Source organism: Pseudochaenichthys georgianus, unplaced genomic scaffold (assembly GCF_902827115.2).
Source record: "Pseudochaenichthys georgianus unplaced genomic scaffold, fPseGeo1.2 scaffold_2146_arrow_ctg1, whole genome shotgun sequence".
NCBI classification, from domain to species: domain Eukaryota; kingdom Metazoa; phylum Chordata; class Actinopteri; order Perciformes; family Channichthyidae; genus Pseudochaenichthys; species Pseudochaenichthys georgianus.
This window is the reverse complement of record NW_027262810.1, coordinates 1-20,084: the sequence shown is the minus strand read 5'-3', so window position 1 is coordinate 20,084 and position 20,084 is coordinate 1. Positions and strand designations below refer to the sequence as shown.

At 48.1% G+C, this 20,084-nt stretch overlaps 1 protein-coding gene across 1 annotated transcript; it reads right to left on the bottom strand.

The window, feature by feature from the left end:
* Positions 1-1,777: 1,777 nt before the first annotated feature.
* On the bottom strand, positions 1,778-19,306 carry LOC117441910 (zinc finger protein 791-like). Its single transcript, XM_034077926.2, has 6 exons — positions 19,033-19,306; positions 17,993-18,164; positions 17,077-17,831; positions 16,802-16,832; positions 4,507-5,269; positions 1,778-3,695 (listed from the first exon to the last, which is right to left on the bottom strand). The coding sequence occupies exons 1-6, from the start codon at positions 19,129-19,131 to the stop codon at positions 2,966-2,968; spliced, it is 2,550 nt and encodes an 849-aa protein (XP_033933817.1). The 5' UTR covers positions 19,132-19,306; the 3' UTR covers positions 1,778-2,965.
* Between the last annotated feature and the right edge of the window lie 778 nt (positions 19,307-20,084).

The window sequence follows — 20,084 nt, the reverse complement described above, 5'->3', positions numbered from 1 at the left end:
CTGTCCACCTGATCACCTGTCCACCCGATCCCCTGTCCACCCGATCCCCTGTCCACCCGATCACCTGATCACCCGTCCACCTGATCACCTGTCCACCTGATCCCCTGTCCACCTGATCACCTGTCCACCTGATCCCCTGTCCACCTGATCACCTGTCCACCTGATCACCTGTCCACCTGATCACCTGTCCACCTGATCCCCTGTCCACCTGATCACCTGTCCACCTGATCACCTGTCCACCTGATCCACCTGATCCCCTGATCACCTGTCCACCTGATCACCTGTCCACCTGATCACCTGTCCACCTATCCCCTGTCCACCTGATCACCTGTCCACCTGATCCACCTAATCACCTGTCCACCTGATCACCTGTCCACCTGATCACCTGTCCACCTGATCACCTGTCCACCTGATCACCTGTCCACCTGATCCCTGTCCACCTGATCCCTGTCCACATGTCCACCTGATCACCTGTCCACCTGATCACCTGTCCACCTGATCACCTGTCCACCTGATCACCTGTCCACCTGATCCCCTGTCCACCTGATCCCCTGTCCACCATGTCACCTGATCACCTGTCCACCTGATCACCTGTCCACCTGATCACCTGTCCACCTGATCACCTGTCCACCTGATCCCTGTCCACCTGATCACCTGTCCACCTGATCCCCTGTCCACCTGATCACCTGTCCACCTGATCACCTGTCCACCCGATCACCTGTCCACCCGATCCCCTGTCCACCCGATCCCCTGTCCACCCGATCACCTGATCACCTGTCCACCTGTCCACCTGATCACCTGTCCCCCTGTCCACCTGATCACCTGTCCACCTGATCCCCTGTCCACCTGATCACCTGTCCATCTGATCACCTGTCCACCTGATCACCTGTCCACCTGATCACCTGTCCACCTGATCCCCTGTCCACCTGATCCCCTGTCCACCTGATCACCTGTCCACCTGATCCCCTGTCCACCTAATCACCTGTCCACCTGATCCCCTGTCCACCTGATCACCTGTCCACCTAATCACCTGTCCACCTGATCCCCTGTCCACCTGTCCACCTGATCCCCTGTCCACCTGATCACCTGTCCACCTGATCACCTGTCCACCTGATCACCTGTCCACCTGATCCCCTGTCCACCTGATCCCCTGTCCACCTGTCCACCTAATCACCTGTCCACCTGATCCCCTGTCCACCTGATCACCTGTCCACCTGATCCCCTGTCCACCTAATCACCTGTCCACCTGATCACCTGATCCCCTGATCACCTGTCCACCTGATCACCTGTCCATTGACAATCTTTGTTATGATACCTTTATGAGCATAAACATTTATGTCATCAACATGTGGTTGAAAACAAAATGGGCCCCTCAAACGTGAGCAAAAATGAAAAGTTAAATGTATTTCCCATGAAGGCTAAAAATGGTGTATTATTTCAGTTAACAAACTTTGCCTTCTTATTTAAATTGAAACATATTTTAAAATAAATTGTACAGTTCATTTCTGATATCAAAGTGATCCTCATCCTGTCGTTTGGTTTTCAACTCCTAAATCTAAATCTGATCCGATCAGACGGGGATTCAAAGTGTTGAACTCCTGGGCCCTGGAGATCAGGTGCCGAGCTCCCCGGAGAGGGACTCACCGGATCTGTCACGGTGTCAGACCCTCAGACTGTTCATATAAAGACGAAGACGAGATGATGATGATGATGATGATGATGATGATGATGATGATGATGATGATGATGATGATGATAAGAGAGAGAGAGACAGGAACTGGTTTCAGATTTTATTTACTTCAGAATAATAAATCATAAAAAACTACAAAAACTCTTCTGGTTTTCATCATAAAGTCTGTTTTCATATCAAAAATAAAGGAGTACACACAGAGATGCTAAGCTAGGCTAGATGCTGAAGCCTCGTCTCCTCAGCGGTGCTTCTTCGGCTGCAGCTCGTCTCCTCAGCGGGGCTTCTTCGGCTGCAGCTCGTCTCCTCGTCTCCTCAGCTGTGCTTCTTCGGCTGCAGCTCGTCTCCTCAGCGGTGGTTCTTCAGCTGTAGCTCGTCTCCTCAGCGGTGCTTCTTCGGCTGCAGCTCGTGTCCTCGTCTCCTCAGCGGTGCTTCTTCAGCTGCAGCTCGTGTCCTCAGCGGTGCTTCTTCAGCTGCAGCTCGTCTCCTCAGCGGTGCTTCTTCAGCTGCAGCTCGTCTCCGCAGCGGTGCTTCTTCAGCTGCAGCTCGTCTCCTCAGCGGTGCTTCTTTAGCTGCAGCTCGTGTCCTCGTCTCCTCAGCGGTGCTTCTTCAGCTGCAGCTCGTGTCCTCGTCTCCTCAGCGGTCCTTCTTCAGCTGCAGCTCGTCTCCGCAGCGGTGCTTCTTCGGCTGCAGCTCGTGTCCTCGTCTCCTCAGCGGTGCTTCTTCAGCTGCAGCTCGTCTCCTCAGCAGTGCTTCTTCGGCTGCAGCTCGTGTCCTCGTCTCCTCAGCGGTGCTTCTTCAGCTGCAGCTCGTCTCCTCAGCGGTGCTTCTTCGGCTGCAGCTCGTGTCCTCGTCTCCTCAGCGGTGCTTCTTCAGCTGCAGCTCGTCTCCTCAGCGGTGCTTCTTCAGCTGCAGCTCGTCTCCTCAGCGGTGCTTCTTCGGCTGCAGCTCGTGTCCTCGTCTCCTCAGCGGTGCTTCTTCAGCTGCAGCTCGTCTCCTCAGCGGTGCTTCTTCAGCTGCAGCTCGTCTCCTCAGCGGTGCTTCTTCGGCTGCAGCTCGTGTCCTCGTCTCCTCAGCGGTGCTTCTTCAGCTGCAGCTCGTCTCCTCAGCGGTGCTTCTTCAGCTGCAGCTCGTCTCCTCAGCGGTGCTTCTTCAGCTGCAGCTCGTCTCCGCAGCGGTGCTTCTTCAGCTGCAGCTCGTGTCCTCGTCTCCTCAGCGGTGCTTCTTCAGCTGCAGCTCGTCTCCTCAGCGGTGCTTCTTCAGCTGCAGCTCGTCTCCTCAGCGGTGCTTCTTCAGCTGCAGCTCGTCTCCGCAGCGGTGCTTCTTCAGCTGTCTGGAGTCGGAGAAGCCGTGGTTGCAGCGCTGGCAGGAGTACAGCTTGACGCCGGTGTGGATCTGCATGTGAGACTTCAGCTGGTTGGACTGCCTGAACTTCCTGCTGCAGACGGAGCAGTCGTAGGGTTTCTCTCCGCTGTGGACCAGCAGGTGGCGGTGGTAGTTCTGCGGCGTCCTGAACTCCTTCCCGCAGGTCTGGCAGCGGTGCGGCTTCTCTCCGGTGTGCAGCAGCTCGTGCTGCTTCAGCTGCGACTGCAACAGGAAGCCTTTGCTGCAGACGGCGCAGACGTGCGGCCGCTCGCCGCTGTGCGTCCTCAGGTGGTACAGGTACAGGTGTCTCAGGTGGAAGGTCTTCCCACAGGAGTCGCAGCTGAACTCCTTGTTCTCGGCGTGGCTCTTCTCGTGCGTCCTGAGCGTGGCGGAGCTGCTGAAGCTCTTCAGACAGACTTTACAGCCGAACGGTTTCTCTACGGTTTCTCTCCGCCTCCCCGCCGCGCCACCCCCCCGACGCTCCTTCTCCCCGTGGACCAGCTGCTGGTGCTTCTGTAGCTGACAGTTATAGAAGAAGGTCTTTCCACACAGGTCACACATGAAGGGCTTCTCCACACCGTGGACCAGCATGTGGCTCTTCAGGGCCCACGTTCCAGAAAAACCTTCTCCACACTTCTCACACCTGAGACAGGAGACAGACAAGTAGTCAGGAGGCAGACAGGAAGAGGCAGACAGGTAAAGACAGACAGGTAGAGACAGACAGGTAGTCAGGAGACAGACAGGAAGAGGTAGTCAGGAGGCAGACAGGAAGAGGTAGACAGGAAGAGACAGACAGGTAGTCAGGAGACAGACAGGTAGAGAAAGACAGGTAGAGACAGACAGGTAGTCAGGAGACAGACAGGTAGAGACAGACAGACAGACAGACAGACAGACAGACAGACAGACAGACAGACAGGTAGAGACAGACAGGTAGAGACAGACAGGTAGTCAGGAGACAGACAGGTAGTCAGGAGGCAGACAGGAAGAGACAGACAGGTAGTCAGGAGACAGATAGGAAGAGACAGACAGATAGAGACAGACAGGTAGAGACAGACAGGTGGAGACAGACAGGTAGAGACAGACAGGTAGAGACAGACAGGTAGAGACAGACAGGTAGAGACAGACAGGTAGAGACAGACAGGTAGAGACAGACAGGTAGAGACAGACAGGTAGAGACAGACAGGAAGAGACGGACAGGTAGTCAGGGGACAGACAGGAATAGACAGACAGGAAGTCAGGAGACAGACAGGAAGAGACAGACAGTTAGAGACGGACAGGTAGTCAGGAGACAGACAGGAATAGACAGACAGGAAGTCAGGAGACAGACAGGAAGAGACAGACAGGTAGTCAGGAGACAGACAGGAATAGACAGACAGGTAGTCAGGAGACAGACAGGAATAGACAGAAAGGAAGAGACAGACAGGAAGTCAGGAGACAGACAGGAAGTAGTATACCTGAAGGGTTTCTCCCCGTTGTGCAGCCGCACGTGTCTCTGGAAGTTGTACTTGAGTCCGAAGCTGAGTCCGCAGGTGGGACAGGTGAATGGTTTCTCCCCGGAGTGAACCAGGCGGTGCTGCAGCAGGCCCATCCTGCTCTTGAAGGCTTTGTCGCACTGGAGGCACTTGTGCGGCCGCTCGTCTGAATGCGACCTCTTGTGGACGCGCAGGTTGCTGGCGGTGGAGAAGCTCTTCCCGCAGGCAGCGCAGGGGTAGGGTCGCGCGCCGCTGTGCACCGTCTGATGCTCACGCAGACTCTTCTTCCTGGTGAAGCCTTTTCCACAGACGTCGCACATGAAGGGCTTGACGGCGGCGTGCGACACCTGGTGGTATCGCAGCGCTGCGGCTGAGGTGAAGCTGCGCGGGCAGATGCTGCAGTGCAGCTGCTGCTCTCGGTGCTGCGCAGCCTGGTGAGCGCGCAGCTGCCTCTGCAGACGGAAGGTCCTACTGCAGGCGTCGCAGCGCAGCAGCTTCTCCGGGTCGCTCTCCTGCGCCGCCTGCAGCCTGTGGCTCTGCTCGTGTTTCTGCAGACTGCGGGCTTTATAGAAGCCTTTATCGCAGGAGCTGCAGGGGAACGGCTTCAGGTGGCAGGAAGCATGTTTCTTCAGCTGATGCTGCTGGTGGAAGCCTTTGTTACACAACTCACAGAAAAACCTCTTCTCCTTGTACAGCTCCCGCCTTCTCCTCCTGTCCGTCTCCTTCTGCTGCTCCGAGCTCAGTGCTGCAACACAACACGTTAAAGTCAGCTGCAACACAACACGTTAAAGTCAGCTGCAACACAACACGTTAAAGTCAGCTGCAACATGTTAAAGTCAGCTGCAACACAACATGTTAAAGTCAGCTGCAACATGTTAAAGTCAGCTGCAACACAACATGTTAAAGTCAGCTGCAACACAACATGTTAAAGTCAGCTGCAACATGTTAAAGTCAGCTGCAACACAACATGTTAAAGTCAGCTGCAACACAACATGTTAAAGTCAGCTGCAACATGTTAAAGTCAGCTGCAACATGTTAAAGTCAGCTGCATCACAACATGTTAAAGTCAGCTGCAACACAACATGTTAAAGTCAGCTGCAACACAACATGTTAAAGTCAGCTGCAACACAACATGTTAAAGTCAGCTGCAACACAACATGTTAAAGTCAGCTGAAACATGTTAAAGTCAGCTGCAACACAACATGTTAAAGTCAGCTGCAACACAACATGTTAAAGTCAGCTGCAACACAACACGTTAAAGTCAGCTGCAACACAACATGTTAAAGTCAGCTGCAACACAACACGTTAAAGTCAGCTGCAACACAACATGTTAAAGTCAGCTGCAACACAACACGTTAAAGTCAGCTGCAACACAACATGTTAAAGTCAGCTGCATCACAACATGTTAAAGTCAGCTGCAACACAACATGTTAAAGTCAGCTGCAACATGTTAAAGTCAGCTGCAACACAACATGTTAAAGTCAGCTGCAACATGTTAAAGTCAGCTGCATCACAACATGTTAATGTCAGCTGCATCACAACATGTTAAAGTCAGCTGCAACACAACATGTTAAAGTCAGCTGCAACACAACATGTTAAAGTCAGCTGCAACATGTTAAAGTCAGCTGCAACACAACATGTTAAAGTCAGCTGCATCACAACATGTTAAAGTCAGCTGCATCACAACATGTTAAAGTCAGCTGCAACACAACATGTTAAAGTCAGCTGCAACATGTTAAAGTCAGCTGCAACACAACACGTTAAAGTCAGCTGCAACATGTTAAAGTCAGCTGCAACACAACATGTTAAAGTCAGCTGCATCACAACATGTTAAAGTCAGCTGCAACACAACATGTTAAAGTCAGCTGCAACATGTTAAAGTCAGCTGCAACACAACACGTTAAAGTCAGCTGCAACACAACACGTTAAAGTCAGCTGCAACACAACATGTTAAAGTCAGCTGCATCACAACATGTTAAAGTCAGCTGCAACACAACATGTTAAAGTCAGCTGCAACACAACATGTTAAAGTCAGCTGCAACACAACATGTTAAAGTCAGCTGCATCACAACATGTTAAAGTCAGCTGCAACACAACATGTTAAAGTCAGCTGCAACATGTTAAAGTCAGCTGCAACACAACATGTTAAAGTCAGCTGCAACATGTTAAAGTCAGCTGCATCACAACATGTTAATGTCAGCTGCATCACAACATGTTAAAGTCAGCTGCAACATGTTAAAGTCAGCTGCAACACAACATGTTAAAGTCAGCTGCAACACAACATGTTAAAGTCAGCTGCAACACAACATGTTAATGTCAGCTGCATCACAACATGTTAATGTCAGCTGCAACATGTTAAAGTCAGCTGCAACATGTTAAAGTCAGCTGCATCACAACATGTTAACGTCAGCTGCAACACAACACGTTAAAGTCAGCTGCAACACAACATGTTAAAGTCAGCTGCAACACAACATGTTAAAGTCAGCTGCAACACAACATGTTAAAGTCAGCTGCAACACAACATGTTAAAGTCAGCTGCAACATGTTAAAGTCAGCTGCAACACAACATGTTAATGTCAGCTGCATCACAACATGTTAATGTCAGCTGCAACATGTTAAAGTCAGCTGCATCACAACATGTTAAAGTCAGCTGCATCACAACATGTTAAAGTCAGCTGCAACACAACACGTTAAAGTCAGCTGCAACACAACATGTTAAAGTCAGCTGCAACACAACATGTTAAAGTCAGCTGCAACACAACATGTTAAAGTCAGCTGCATCACAACATGTTAAAGTCAGCTGCAACACAACACGTTAAAGTCAGCTGCAACACAACATGTTAAAGTCAGCTGCAACACAACACGTTAAAGTCAGCTGCAACACAACACGTTAAAGTCAGCTGCAACACAACATGTTAAAGTCAGCTGCAACACAACATGTTAAAGTCAGCTGCAACACAACATGTTAAAGTCAGCTGCAACACAACACGTTAAAGTCAGCTGCAACACAACATGTTAAAGTCAGCTGCAACATGTTAAAGTCAGCTGCAACACAACATGTTAAAGTCAGCTGAAACACAACACGTTAAAGTCAGCTGCAACACAACATGTTAAAGTCAGCTGCAACACAACACGTTAAAGTCAGCTGCAACACAACATGTTAAAGTCAGCTGCAACACAACATGTTAAAGTCAGCTGCAACATGTTAAAGTCAGCTGCAACACAACATGTTAAAGTCAGCTGCAACACAACATGTTAAAGTCAGCTGCAACACAACATGTTAAAGTCAGCTGCATCACAACATGTTAAAGTCAGCTGCAACATGTTAAAGTCAGCTGCAACACAACACGTTAAAGTCAGCTGCAACACAACACGTTAAAGTCAGCTGCAACACAACACGTTAAAGTCAGCTGCAACACAACACGTTAAAGTCAGCTGCAACACAACACGTTAAAGTCAGCTGCAACACAACATGTTAAAGTCAGCTGCAACACAACATGTTAAAGTCAGCTGCAACACAACATGTTAAAGTCAGCTGCAACACAACACGTTAAAGTCAGCTGCAACACAACATGTTAAAGTCAGCTGCAACACAACATGTTAAAGTCAGCTGCAACACAACACGTTAAAGTCAGCTGCAACACAACATGTTAAAGTCAGCTGCAACACAACATGTTAAAGTCAGCTGCAACACAACACGTTAAAGTCAGCTGCAACACAACATGTTAAAGTCAGCTGCAACACAACATGTTAAAGTCAGCTGCAACATGTTAAAGTCAGCTGCAACACAACATGTTAATGTCAGCTGCATCACAACATGTTAAAGTCAGCTGCATCACAACATGTTAAAGTCAGCTGCAACACAACATGTTAAAGTCAGCTGCATCACAACATGTTAAAGTCAGCTGCAACATGTTAAAGTCAGCTGCAACACAACACGTTAAAGTCAGCTGCAACACAACACGTTAAAGTCAGCTGCAACACAACACGTTAAAGTCAGCTGCAACACAACATGTTAAAGTCAGCTGCAACACAACATGTTAAAGTCAGCTGCAACACAACACGTTAAAGTCAGCTGCAACACAACACGTTAAAGTCAGCTGCAACACAACATGTTAAAGTCAGCTGCAACACAACATGTTAAAGTCAGCTGCAACATGTTAAAGTCAGCTGCAACACAACATGTTAAAGTCAGCTGAAACACAACACGTTAAAGTCAGCTGCAACACAACACGTTAAAGTCAGCTGCAACACAACACGTTAAAGTCAGCTGCAACACAACATGTTAAAGTCAGCTGCAACACAACATGTTAAAGTCAGCTGCAACACAACATGTTAAAGTCAGCTGCAACACAACACGTTAAAGTCAGCTGCAACACAACACGTTAAAGTCAGCTGCAACACAACATGTTAAAGTCAGCTGCAACACAACATGTTAAAGTCAGCTGCAACACAACATTGCTCTCACTGAGACGTGGATTACTCCATCCAACACATCCAACACATCCACCCCAGCAGCTCTCTCCACAGCATATTCCTTCTCCCATACACCCAGACCCACTGGCAGAGGAGGTGGCACTGGTCTCCTGCTCTCTCCCAAATGGAGCTGTTCCCTCTTCAAGCTACCTAACTTCACTCCTTCCACCTTTGAATTCCATGCCGTCACTGTGACCCATCCTATACAACTGACCATTGTTGTTCTCTACCGTCCACCAGGAGCCTTGGGGGACTTCTTGGATGAATTAGATAATCTCCTCTCACACATCCCTGAAACTGGCCCTCCCGCTGTACTTCTCGGAGACTTCAACCTCCAGACGGGGAAGATAGACGAACTAACCGACTCATAAAGCTGGCAGTGTCCTTGATCTCATATTCTCAAGGAACTGCACTACTTCTAACCTCTCTGTAAACCCGCTCCACACCTCCGATCACTTCTTCATTTCATTCTCTCTACCCCTCTCCAAACATAACAAACTAATCTCTTCTCATCCTGCACTTGTCCGCCGTAACCTCCGTTCCCTCTCCCCCTCTACCTTTGCCTCCTCGGTGCTCTCAGCCCTCCCTTCCTCTGACTCGTTCCAACTCCTGCCTCCAAACTCTGCTGCAGAACCTCTCCTCTCTCCTCTCTCCTCCTCTCTGGACTCTCTCTGTCCTCTCACATCCTCTCTGGACTCTCTCCGTCCTCTCACATCTCGGCAGGCTCGTCAGTCCCCTCCTGCTCCCTGGCTAAATGACGCACTGCGTGCTAATAGAACCGTCCTTAGGGCAGCAGAGCGGAAATGGTGGAAATCCAAACACCGTGACGACCTCCTAACCTATCAGGCTCTCCTCTCCTCTTTCTCTGCTTCCATCTCTCAGACAAAAAGCACTTTCTTTCAAGATAAGATCCAATCTTCCTATTCCAATCCTAAAAAACTATTTTCCATCTTCTCCACCCTCTTGGACCCCCCCAAAGCCCCTTCCCCCTCCTCCCTTCTGTCAAGCGACTTTGTTAACCACTTTGAAAAAAAGGTTACGACATTCGCTCTTCTTTTTCTGACTCACCCCTACTCACCGCCGGATCACCTGAGCCACCTTCAACCGGCACACTAACCTCCTTTTCCCCTCTCTCTCCAAGTGAGGTTCTTACCCTCATTACCTCTGCCCGCCCTACCACCTGTCCTCTGGACCCTATCCCTTCAAACCTCCTTCAGACTATCGCTCCTGATATTCTACCGTTTCTCACCCATTTCATCAACACTTCTCTAACTTCTGGTCACTTTCCACACACTCTCAAGGAGGCGAGAGTAAACCCTCTCCTGAAGAAACCCACTCTCAACCCGTCTGATGTTATAAACTACAGGCCTGTCTCTCTCCTCCCGTTCCTGTCTAAAACACTTGAACGTGCTGTCTTTAAACACCTCTCCTGCTCTCTCCATCAGAACAACCTTCTGGATCCGCACCAGTCTGGTTTCAAGGAGGTCGCTCCACAGAAACTGCTCTCCTTGCTGTCTCTGAGGAACTGCACACTGCTAAAGCAGCCTCCCTCTCCTCTGTCCTCATCCTGTTGGACCTGTCTGCTGCATTCGACACGGTGAATCATCAGATCCTCCTTCGCTCTCCAAGAACTTGGAGTTTCAGGCTCTGCACTTTCTCTCCTCACCTCATACCTCAAAGACCGCACCTACAGGGTAACTTGGAGAGGGTCTGAGTCCGACCCTTGTCAATTAACTACAGGGGTCCCTCAGGGCTCTGTTCTTGGTCCCCTCCTCTTCTCCCTGTACACAAACTCGCTCGGATCTGTCATTAGCCCGCATGGTTTTTCATACCACTGCTACGCTGACGACACCCAATTAATTCTGTCCTTTCCCCGCTCAGAGACCCAGGTCGTCGCACGCATCTCTGCTTGTTTAGCTGACATCTCTCAGTGGATGTCCGCTCATCATCTCAAGCTCAACCTTGACAAAACTGAAGTGCTTTTCCTTCCGGGAAAAGATTGTCCCACTCTTGACCTAACTATCAACATCGGCCCCTCTGTTGTTTCCCCGACTCAGACTGCAAGGACTCTGGGTGAGACCCTAGATAACAACCTGTCCTTCACTGCAAACATCGCTGCTACAACCCGCTGCTGCAGATACACGCTTTTCAACATCAGGAAGATACGCCCACAGCTGACCCAGAAATCGACGCAGGTTCTGGTCCAGGCTCTCGTCACCTCACGCCTAGACTACTGCAACTCCCTCCTGCTGGTCTACCTGCATGTGCCATCCGACCTCTGCAGCTCATCCAGAATGCAGCGGCTCGTCTGGTCTTCAACCTTCCAAAATTTTCCCACACCACGCCGCTCCTCCGCTCCCTCCACTGGCTTCCGGTAACTGCTAGAATCCACTTCAAGACACTGGTACTTGCGTACCATGCTGCGAATGGATCTGGCCCTTCCTACATCCAGGACATGGTTAAACCGTACACCCCAGCACGTGCACTACGCTCTGCATCAGCCAGACGACTCGCTGCACCCTCGCTGCGAGGGGGACCCAAGTTCCCATCAGCAAAAACACGTGGGTTTGCTATCCTGGCTCCAAAATGGTGGAATGAGCTCCCCATTGAAATCAGGACCGCAGAAAGCTTACACACCTTCCGGCGAAGACTGAAAACTCATCTCTTTCGACTCCACTTCGAGCGATAGAATGACTAACAAAGAACTGCTAACAGAGCACTTATATACTAATAAAGGACTGGCTTAGCCAGTTGAGCAGCACTTGAAACGATTGGCTCTTTGAAACCTGATGTTCTTATATGATTCTGTTTTCCTCAAGGTTGTGTCTTCCTGGTCGAATGTACTTATTGTAAGTCGCTTTGGATAAAAGCGTCAGCTAAATGCAATGTAATGTAATGTAACATGTTAAAGTCAGCTGCAACACAACATGTTAAAGTCAGCTGCAACATGTTAAAGTCAGCTGCAACACAACATGTTAAAGTCAGCTGCAACATGTTAAAGTCAGCTGCAACACAACATGTTAAAGTCAGCTGCAACACAACATGTTAAAGTCAGCTGCAACACAACATGTTAAAGTCAGCTGCATCACAACATGTTAAAGTCAGCTGCAACACAACACGTTAAAGTCAGCTGCAACACAACACGTTAAAGTCAGCTGCAACACAACACGTTAAAGTCAGCTGCAACACAACATGTTAAAGTCAGCTGCAACACAACACGTTAAAGTCAGCTGCAACACAACATGTTAAAGTCAGCTGCAACACAACATGTTAAAGTCAGCTGCAACACAACACGTTAAAGTCAGCTGCAACACAACACGTTAAAGTCAGCTGCAACACAACACGTTAAAGTCAGCTGCAACACAACACGTTAAAGTCAGCTGCAACATGTTAAAGTCAGCTGCAACACAACATGTTAAAGTCAGCTGCAACACAACATGTTAAAGTCAGCTGCAACATGTTAAAGTCAGCTGCAACACAACATGTTAAAGTCAGCTGCAACACAACATGTTAAAGTCAGCTGCAACACAACATGTTAAAGTCAGCTGCAACACAACATGTTAAAGTCAGCTGCAACATGTTAAAGTCAGCTGCAACACAACATGTTAAAGTCAGCTGCAACACAACATGTTAAAGTCAGCTGCAACACAACATGTTAAAGTCAGCTGCATCACAACATGTTAAAGTCAGCTGCAACATGTTAAAGTCAGCTGCAACATGTTAAAGTCAGCTGCAACATGTTAAAGTCAGCTGCAACACAACATGTTAAAGTCAGCTGCAACATGTTAAAGTCAGCTGCAACACAACATGTTAAAGTCAGCTGCAACATGTTAAAGTCAGCTGCAACACAACACGTTAAAGTCAGCTGCAACATGTTAAAGTCAGCTGCAACACAACATGTTAAAGTCAGCTGCATCACAACATGTTAAAGTCAGCTGCATCACAACATGTTAAAGTCAGCTGCAACATGTTAAAGTCAGCTGCAACACAACACGTTAAAGTCAGCTGCAACACAACATGTTAAAGTCAGCTGCAACATGTTAAAGTCAGCTGCAACACAACACGTTAAAGTCAGCTGCAACACAACACGTTAAAGTCAGCTGCAACACAACACGTTAAAGTCAGCTGCAACACAACATGTTAAAGTCAGCTGCATCACAACATGTTAAAGTCAGCTGCATCACAACATGTTAAAGTCAGCTGCAACATGTTAAAGTCAGCTGCAACACAACACGTTAAAGTCAGCTGCAACACAACACGTTAAAGTCAGCTGCATCACAACATGTTAAAGTCAGCTGCATCACAACATGTTAAAGTCAGCTGCAACACAACATGTTAAAGTCAGCTGCAACATGTTAAAGTCAGCTGCAACACAACATGTTAAAGTCAGCTGCAACACAACATGTTAAAGTCAGCTGCAACACAACATGTTAAAGTCAGCTGCATCACAACATGTTAAAGTCAGCTGCAACACAACACGTTAAAGTCAGCTGCATCACAACATGTTAAAGTCAGCTGCAACATGTTAAAGTCAGCTGCAACACAACATGTTAAAGTCAGCTGCAACATGTTAAAGTCAGCTGCAACATGTTAAAGTCAGCTGCAACACAACACGTTAAAGTCAGCTGCAACACAACACGTTAAAGTCAGCTGCATCACAACATGTTAAAGTCAGCTGCATCACAACATGTTAAAGTCAGCTGCAACATGTTAAAGTCAGCTGCAACACAACATGTTAAAGTCAGCTGCATCACAACATGTTAAAGTCAGCTGCAACACAACATGTTGAAGTCAGCTGCATCACAACATGTTAAAGTCAGCTGCAACACAACATGTTAAAGTCAGCTGCAACACAACATGTTAAAGTCAGCTGCAACACGTTAAAGTCAGCTGCAACACAACACGTTAAAGTCAGCTGCATCACAACATGTTAAAGTCAGCTGCAACACAACATGTTAAAGTCAGCTGCATCACAACATGTTAAAGTCAGCTGCAACACAACATGTTAAAGTCAGCTGCAACACAACATGTTAAAGTCAGCTGCAACACAACACGTTAAAGTCAGCTGCAACACAACATGTTAAAGTCAGCTGCAACACAACATGTTAAAGTCAGCTGCAACATGTTAAAGTCAGCTGCAACACAACATGTTAAAGTCAGCTGCAACACAACATGTTAAAGTCAGCTGCAACACAACATGTTAAAGTCAGCTGCAACACAACACGTTAAAGTCAGCTGCAACACAACATGTTAAAGTCAGCTGCAACACAACATGTTAAAGTCAGCTGCAACACAACATGTTAAAGTCAGCTGCAACACAACATGTTAAAGTCAGCTGCAACATGTTAAAGTCAGCTGCAACACAACATGTTAAAGTCAGCTGCAACACAACATGTTAAAGTCAGCTGCAACATGTTAAAGTCAGCTGCAACATGTTAAAGTCAGCTGCAACACAACATGTTAAAGTCAGCTGCAACACAACATGTTAAAGTCAGCTGCAACACAACATGTTAAAGTCAGCTGCAACACAACACGTTAAAGTCAGCTGCAACACAACATGTTAAAGTCAGCTGCAACACAACATGTTAAAGTCAGCTGCAACACAACATGTTAAAGTCAGCTGCAACATGTTAAAGTCAGCTGCAACATGTTAAAGTCAGCTGCAACACAACATGTTAAAGTCAGCTGCAACACAACATGTTAAAGTCAGCTGCAACACAACATGTTAAAGTCAGCTGCAACATGTTAAAGTCAGCTGCAACACAACATGTTAAAGTCAGCTGCAACACAACATGTTAAAGTCAGCTGCAACACAACATGTTAAAGTCAGCTGCAACACAACACGTTAAAGTCAGCTGCAACACAACATGTTAAAGTCAGCTGCAACACAACATGTTAAAGTCAGCTGCAACACAACATGTTAAAGTCAGCTGCAACACAACATGTTAAAGTCAGCTGCAACATGTTAAAGTCAGCTGCAACACAACATGTTAAAGTCAGCTGCAACACAACATGTTAAAGTCAGCTGCAACATGTTAAAGTCAGCTGCAACATGTTAAAGTCAGCTGCAACACAACATGTTAAAGTCAGCTGCAACACAACATGTTAAAGTCAGCTGCAACACAACATGTTAAAGTCAGCTGCAACACAACACGTTAAAGTCAGCTGCAACACAACATGTTAAAGTCAGCTGCAACACAACATGTTAAAGTCAGCTGCAACACAACATGTTAAAGTCAGCTGCAACATGTTAAAGTCAGCTGCAACATGTTAAAGTCAGCTGCAACACAACATGTTAAAGTCAGCTGCAACACAACATGTTAAAGTCAGCTGCATCACAACATGTTAAAGTCAGCTGCAACACAACATGTTAAAGTCGGTGTTGATGGGATTAAAACTGTAGGAAGAGTTCTAAGTGCGGCTCAGTCAAATGGTTCACGCTGCAATACATTCAAAATGTAGGATCTGCGTCCAGGCGGTGTATTTTATATAAGTATTATATTTAATAAATCATATTATAAGGTGTCTCCTGGTTATTTTCTATCTCTGGGCTCATAGATGTCGGCCTCCGTTACGGGTTGTTTAGCTTTTTGTAGTTGAAAAGTGTTCCTTCCCCCCTGTGTTGTCTCCTCCCCCTCACCTGGTGTCCTGTGTTGTCTCCTCCCCCCTCACCTGGTGTCCTGTGTTGTCTCCTCCCCCCTCACCTGGTGCCCTGTGTTGTCTCCTCCCCCTCACCTGGTGTCCTGTGTTGTCTCCTCCCCCCTCACCTGGTGCCCTGTGTTGTCTCCTCCCCCCTCACCTGGTGCCCTGTGTTGTCTCCTCCCCCTCACCTGGTGCCCTGTGTTGTCTCCTCCCCTCTCACCTGGTGCCCTGTGTTGTCTCCTCCCCCCTCACCTGGTGCCCTGTGTTGTCTCCTCCCCCCTCACCTGGTGCCCTGTGTTGTCTCCTCCCCCCTCACCTGGTGCCCTGTGTTGTCTCCTCCCCCCTCACCTGGTGCCCTGTGTTGTCTCCTCCCCCTCACCTGGTGCCCTGTGTTGTCTCCTCCCCCCTCACCTGGTGCCCTGTGTTGTCTCCTCCCCCCCCCCTCACCTGGTGCCCTGTGTTGTCTCCTCCCCCTCACCTGGTGCCCTGTGTTGTCTCCTCCCCCCTCACCTGGTGCCCTGTGTTGTCTCCTCCCCCCTCACCTGGTGCCCTGTGTTGTCTCCTCCCCCTCACCTGGTGCCCTGTGTTGTCTCCTCCCCTCTCACCTGGTGCCCTGTGTTGTCTCCTCCCCCCTCACCTGGTGCCCTGTGTTGTCTCCTCCCCCCTCACCTGGTGCCCTGTGTTGTCTCCTCCCCCCTCACCTGGTGCCCTGTGTTGTCTCCTCCCCCCTCACCTGGTGCCCTGTGTTGTCTCCCCCCCCCTCACCTGGTTCCCTGTGTTGTCTCCTCCCCCCTCACCTGGTGCCCTGTGTTGTCTCCTCCCCCCTCACCTGGTGCCCTGTGTTGTCTCCTCCCCCCTCACCTGGTGCCCTGTGTTGTCTCCTCCCCCTCACCTGGTGCCCTGTGTTGTCTCCTCCCCCCCCCTGTGTCCTGTTGGGTTGGGCCTTTAGGCTCTGGGGTGTTGCTGTTAGAGAGAGTGTGTGAGGTGCTGCTGGTGGCTGTGCGCACAGGACAGCAGATTGAGGCTGTGTGGATCATGTGTGTATGAGTTAATAAATGCCCACACCGGGTTGCATCGTTGGACGTTCTGCCTCCTTGCTCGGTCGGGCCGCTCACTTGTCAGCTTCACACATTATAATATGTAATAACTGAGGTCTCACCTGGTTGACTGTCAGCCTCCACTGCTGTTTCCTGGAAAACAAACAGCAGTGATTTATTTATTTAGTCTTGTGTATTTTAAAATATGATGCATTATTAATCCTCAGCATCTGCAAACAGACATTAAAGAAATGATAATGAGTTAAAACATATATTTATGTTGTTGACCTGGTTTCGCATTAAAAGCCTCAGGAAGGGGAGGGCCACCCACGGGAGGCTTTTATTGTGAAAGTTCTTATAACCAGTTCTTTCTAAATGTGGACAGTGTCAGACTTACAACCACATCCTGGTCCTCAGGTGTCAGGTGTGTCACTGGTTCAACTGAGGGATCACTGATTGGCTGATCATCAGACATAGGAAGTGATGTCATGCCTGCAGGTGATTCTTCAGGATGTGTGGAGAACATTTCTAACACCACCTCCATCTGCAGGTCCGTCTGCAGGTCTGACTGCGTCTGCAGGTCCGTCTGCAGGCCCATCTGCAGGTCTGAATGCATCTGCAAGCCCATCTGCAGGCCCGTCTGCAGGTCTGACTGCGTCTGCAGGCCGGTCTGCGTCTGCAGGTCCATCTGCAGGTCCGTCTGCAGGTCCGTCTGCAGGTCTGTCTGCGTCTGCAGGTCCGTCTGCAGGTCTGTCTGCGTCTGCAGTTCCGTCTGCAGGCCGGTCTGCAGGTCCATCTGCGTCTGCAGGTCCGTCTGCGTCTGCAGGTCCGTCTGCAGGTCTGTCTGCGTCTGCAGGTCCGTCTGCATCTGCAGGTCCATCTGCGTCTGCAGGTCCGTCTGCGTCTGCAGGTCCGTCTGCGTCTGCAGGTCCGTCTGCAGGTCTGTCTGCGTCTGCAGGTCTGTCTGCATCTGCAGGTCCTGGGGGGTGGGGCTTTGGCCTGTGATTGGTTGAGGCAGCGGCTGGCTGACGATGACCAGAGGAACCTGAGAACTGCTGTTTGCCCGCTGTTTGGAGGAGGAGAGGATCGCCATGGCGAGTGCTGTAGGGTTCACTGCTGATTGGTTGATGTCCAGTGAGAGGGCGGGTCCATCTGTAAGAACAGCGAGACAGAAAACATGATGCAACGGGTCCTTTACTGACGTCAATCATTTATATTAATTACATTTTCTCATAGACTTCTATACAATCTGAGTAATAAATCAAGAGGAACCTTTTCTCATAGACTTCTATATAATATGTGTGTCTCCTCACCTGATGGCTGGATGTTATAAACAGTCTTCTCGCCCTCTGACTCCAGGTGGAGCACTTTGTCCTTCAGAGATCTGTTTTCAGTCTCCAGGCGGACGTAGAGCTCTCTGAAGACTCGGCTGATTTTACGCAGCGCCTCTCTGGTCATCATCCGGAGGACGGCGGTCAGCTGATCCTGCAGGAAGCACAGGGTACAAGTACTTTAACTTGCAGTATCTAGACTGTGGTACGAGTACTTTAACTTGCAGTATCTAGACTGTGGTACGAGTACTTTAACTTGCAGTATCTAGACTGTGATACGAGTACTTTAACTTGCAGTATCTAGACTGTGATACGAGTACTTTAACTTGCAGTATCTAGACTGTGATACGAGTACTTTAACTTGCAGTATCTAGACTGTGGTACGAGTACTTTAACTTGCAGTATCTAGACTGTGATACGAGTACTTTAACTTGCAGTATCTAGACTGTGGTACGAGTACTTTAACTTGCAGTATCTAGACTGTGATACGAGTACTTTAACTTGCAGTATCTAGACTGTGGTACGAGTACTTTAACTTGCAGTATCTAGACTGTGATACGAGTACTTTAACTTGCAGTATCTAGACTGTGATACGAGTACTTTAACTTGCAGTATCTAGACTGTGATACGAGTACTTTAACTTGCAGTATCTAGACTGTGATACGAGTACTTTAACTTGCAGTATCTAGACTGTGGTACGAGTACTTTAACTTGAAGTATGTCTAACCATACTATTTACTGTGGTAATAGTATGGTTGGACTGTGGTAATAGTATGGTTAGACTGTGGTAATAGTATGTTTAGACCGTAGTAATAGTATGGTTAGACTGTAGTATGTTTTGACTGCATCTTAATCACGTTGATGTCGTCTCGCGTGATTACAAGCCTAAAGCAATGCCGGAAGTGACGGAGGGATTACTCTCTCTATCCTCTCAGATAAACCCGTATAAACCCGTATAAACACATTTATATGAATATATAATAAGATATAAGAGTACAGGATATAGTTGAGCGTGCCCTCACCCTATCAGGAGCTTGCGCCTCCCCGGGATGGAGCTCACACACCGCGGACTGAAGTCCCGCCTGGAGGATCACATCCGCCTGAATAACAAACACCTCCATCTCGGTCCGGTTCCGGTGCCGTTCCGCTCCCGTTCCACTCCGGCTGGTCCGGTAGGGTCCGGCTGGTTCTGTCCGGTCCGGCTCGACAAGTTCTGAACTTCTGTCTCTTCGAGACAAAGAGTCCAAAAACTCGGATGGTGATCGGCTCTTCGTGTGCAAAATGGCGTTCTGGTTACATCCGGTCTGCACACCCTTTCAGAATAAAAGCAGAACCCCTTTATTAATCCAAGCGCCGGACAAAAGGGCTCGACAGGAAAACAATGAGAGTAAACAATGAGAGTAAACAATGAGAGTAAACAATATAAATAAAGACAAATAATCACAAACGATGGCGGACAGATGAGTGACAGCAGTAAGAGCAGTCAGAGGTGTTCAAAGGCTTTATCACCAGATGCTCAAACTGTCCCGAGCTCATCAACAACACAACATTAGAATAGTATTCAGTATGTTGTGTTGTTGATGTTTCTCATAGTTGTGTATTCTATCTGTATGTTGTGTTGTTGATGTTTCTCATAGTTGTGTATTCTATCAGTATGTTGTGTTGTTGATGTTTCTCATAGTTGTGTATTCTATCTGTATGTTGTGTTGTTGATGTTTCTCATAGTTGTGTATTCTATCAGTATGTTGTGTTGTTGATGTTTCTCATAGTTGTGTATTCTATCAGTATGTTGTGTTGTTGATGTTTCTCATAGTTGTGTATTCTATCAGTATGTTGTATTGTTGATGTTTCTCATAGTTGTGTATTCTATCTGTATGTTGTGTTGTTGATGTTACTCATAGTTGTGTATTCTATCTGTATGTTGTATTGTTGATGTTTCTCATAGTTGTGTATTCTATCAGTATGTTGTATTGTTGATGTTTCTCATAGTTGTGTATTCTATCAGTATGTTGTATTGTTGATGTTTCTCATAGTTGTGTATTCTATCAGTATGTTGTGTTGTTGATGTTTTCAT

What these genes read in the sequence shown, in the direction of transcription:
- LOC117441910 (XM_034077926.2), bottom strand. Translation starts at nt 19,131, where the DNA reads ATGGAGGTGTTTGTTATTCAGGCGGATGTGATCCTCCAGGCGGGACTT. An exon ending in TTATAACATCCAGCCATCAG is followed by an intron (nt 17,832 to 17,992) that starts GTGAGGAGACAC and finishes CTGTTCTTACAG; the next exon opens with ATGGACCCGCCCTCTCACTG. An exon ending in CTGAGGACCAGGATGTGGTT is followed by an intron (nt 16,833 to 17,076) that starts GTAAGTCTGACA and finishes TTTGTTTTCCAG; the next exon opens with GAAACAGCAGTGGAGGCTGA.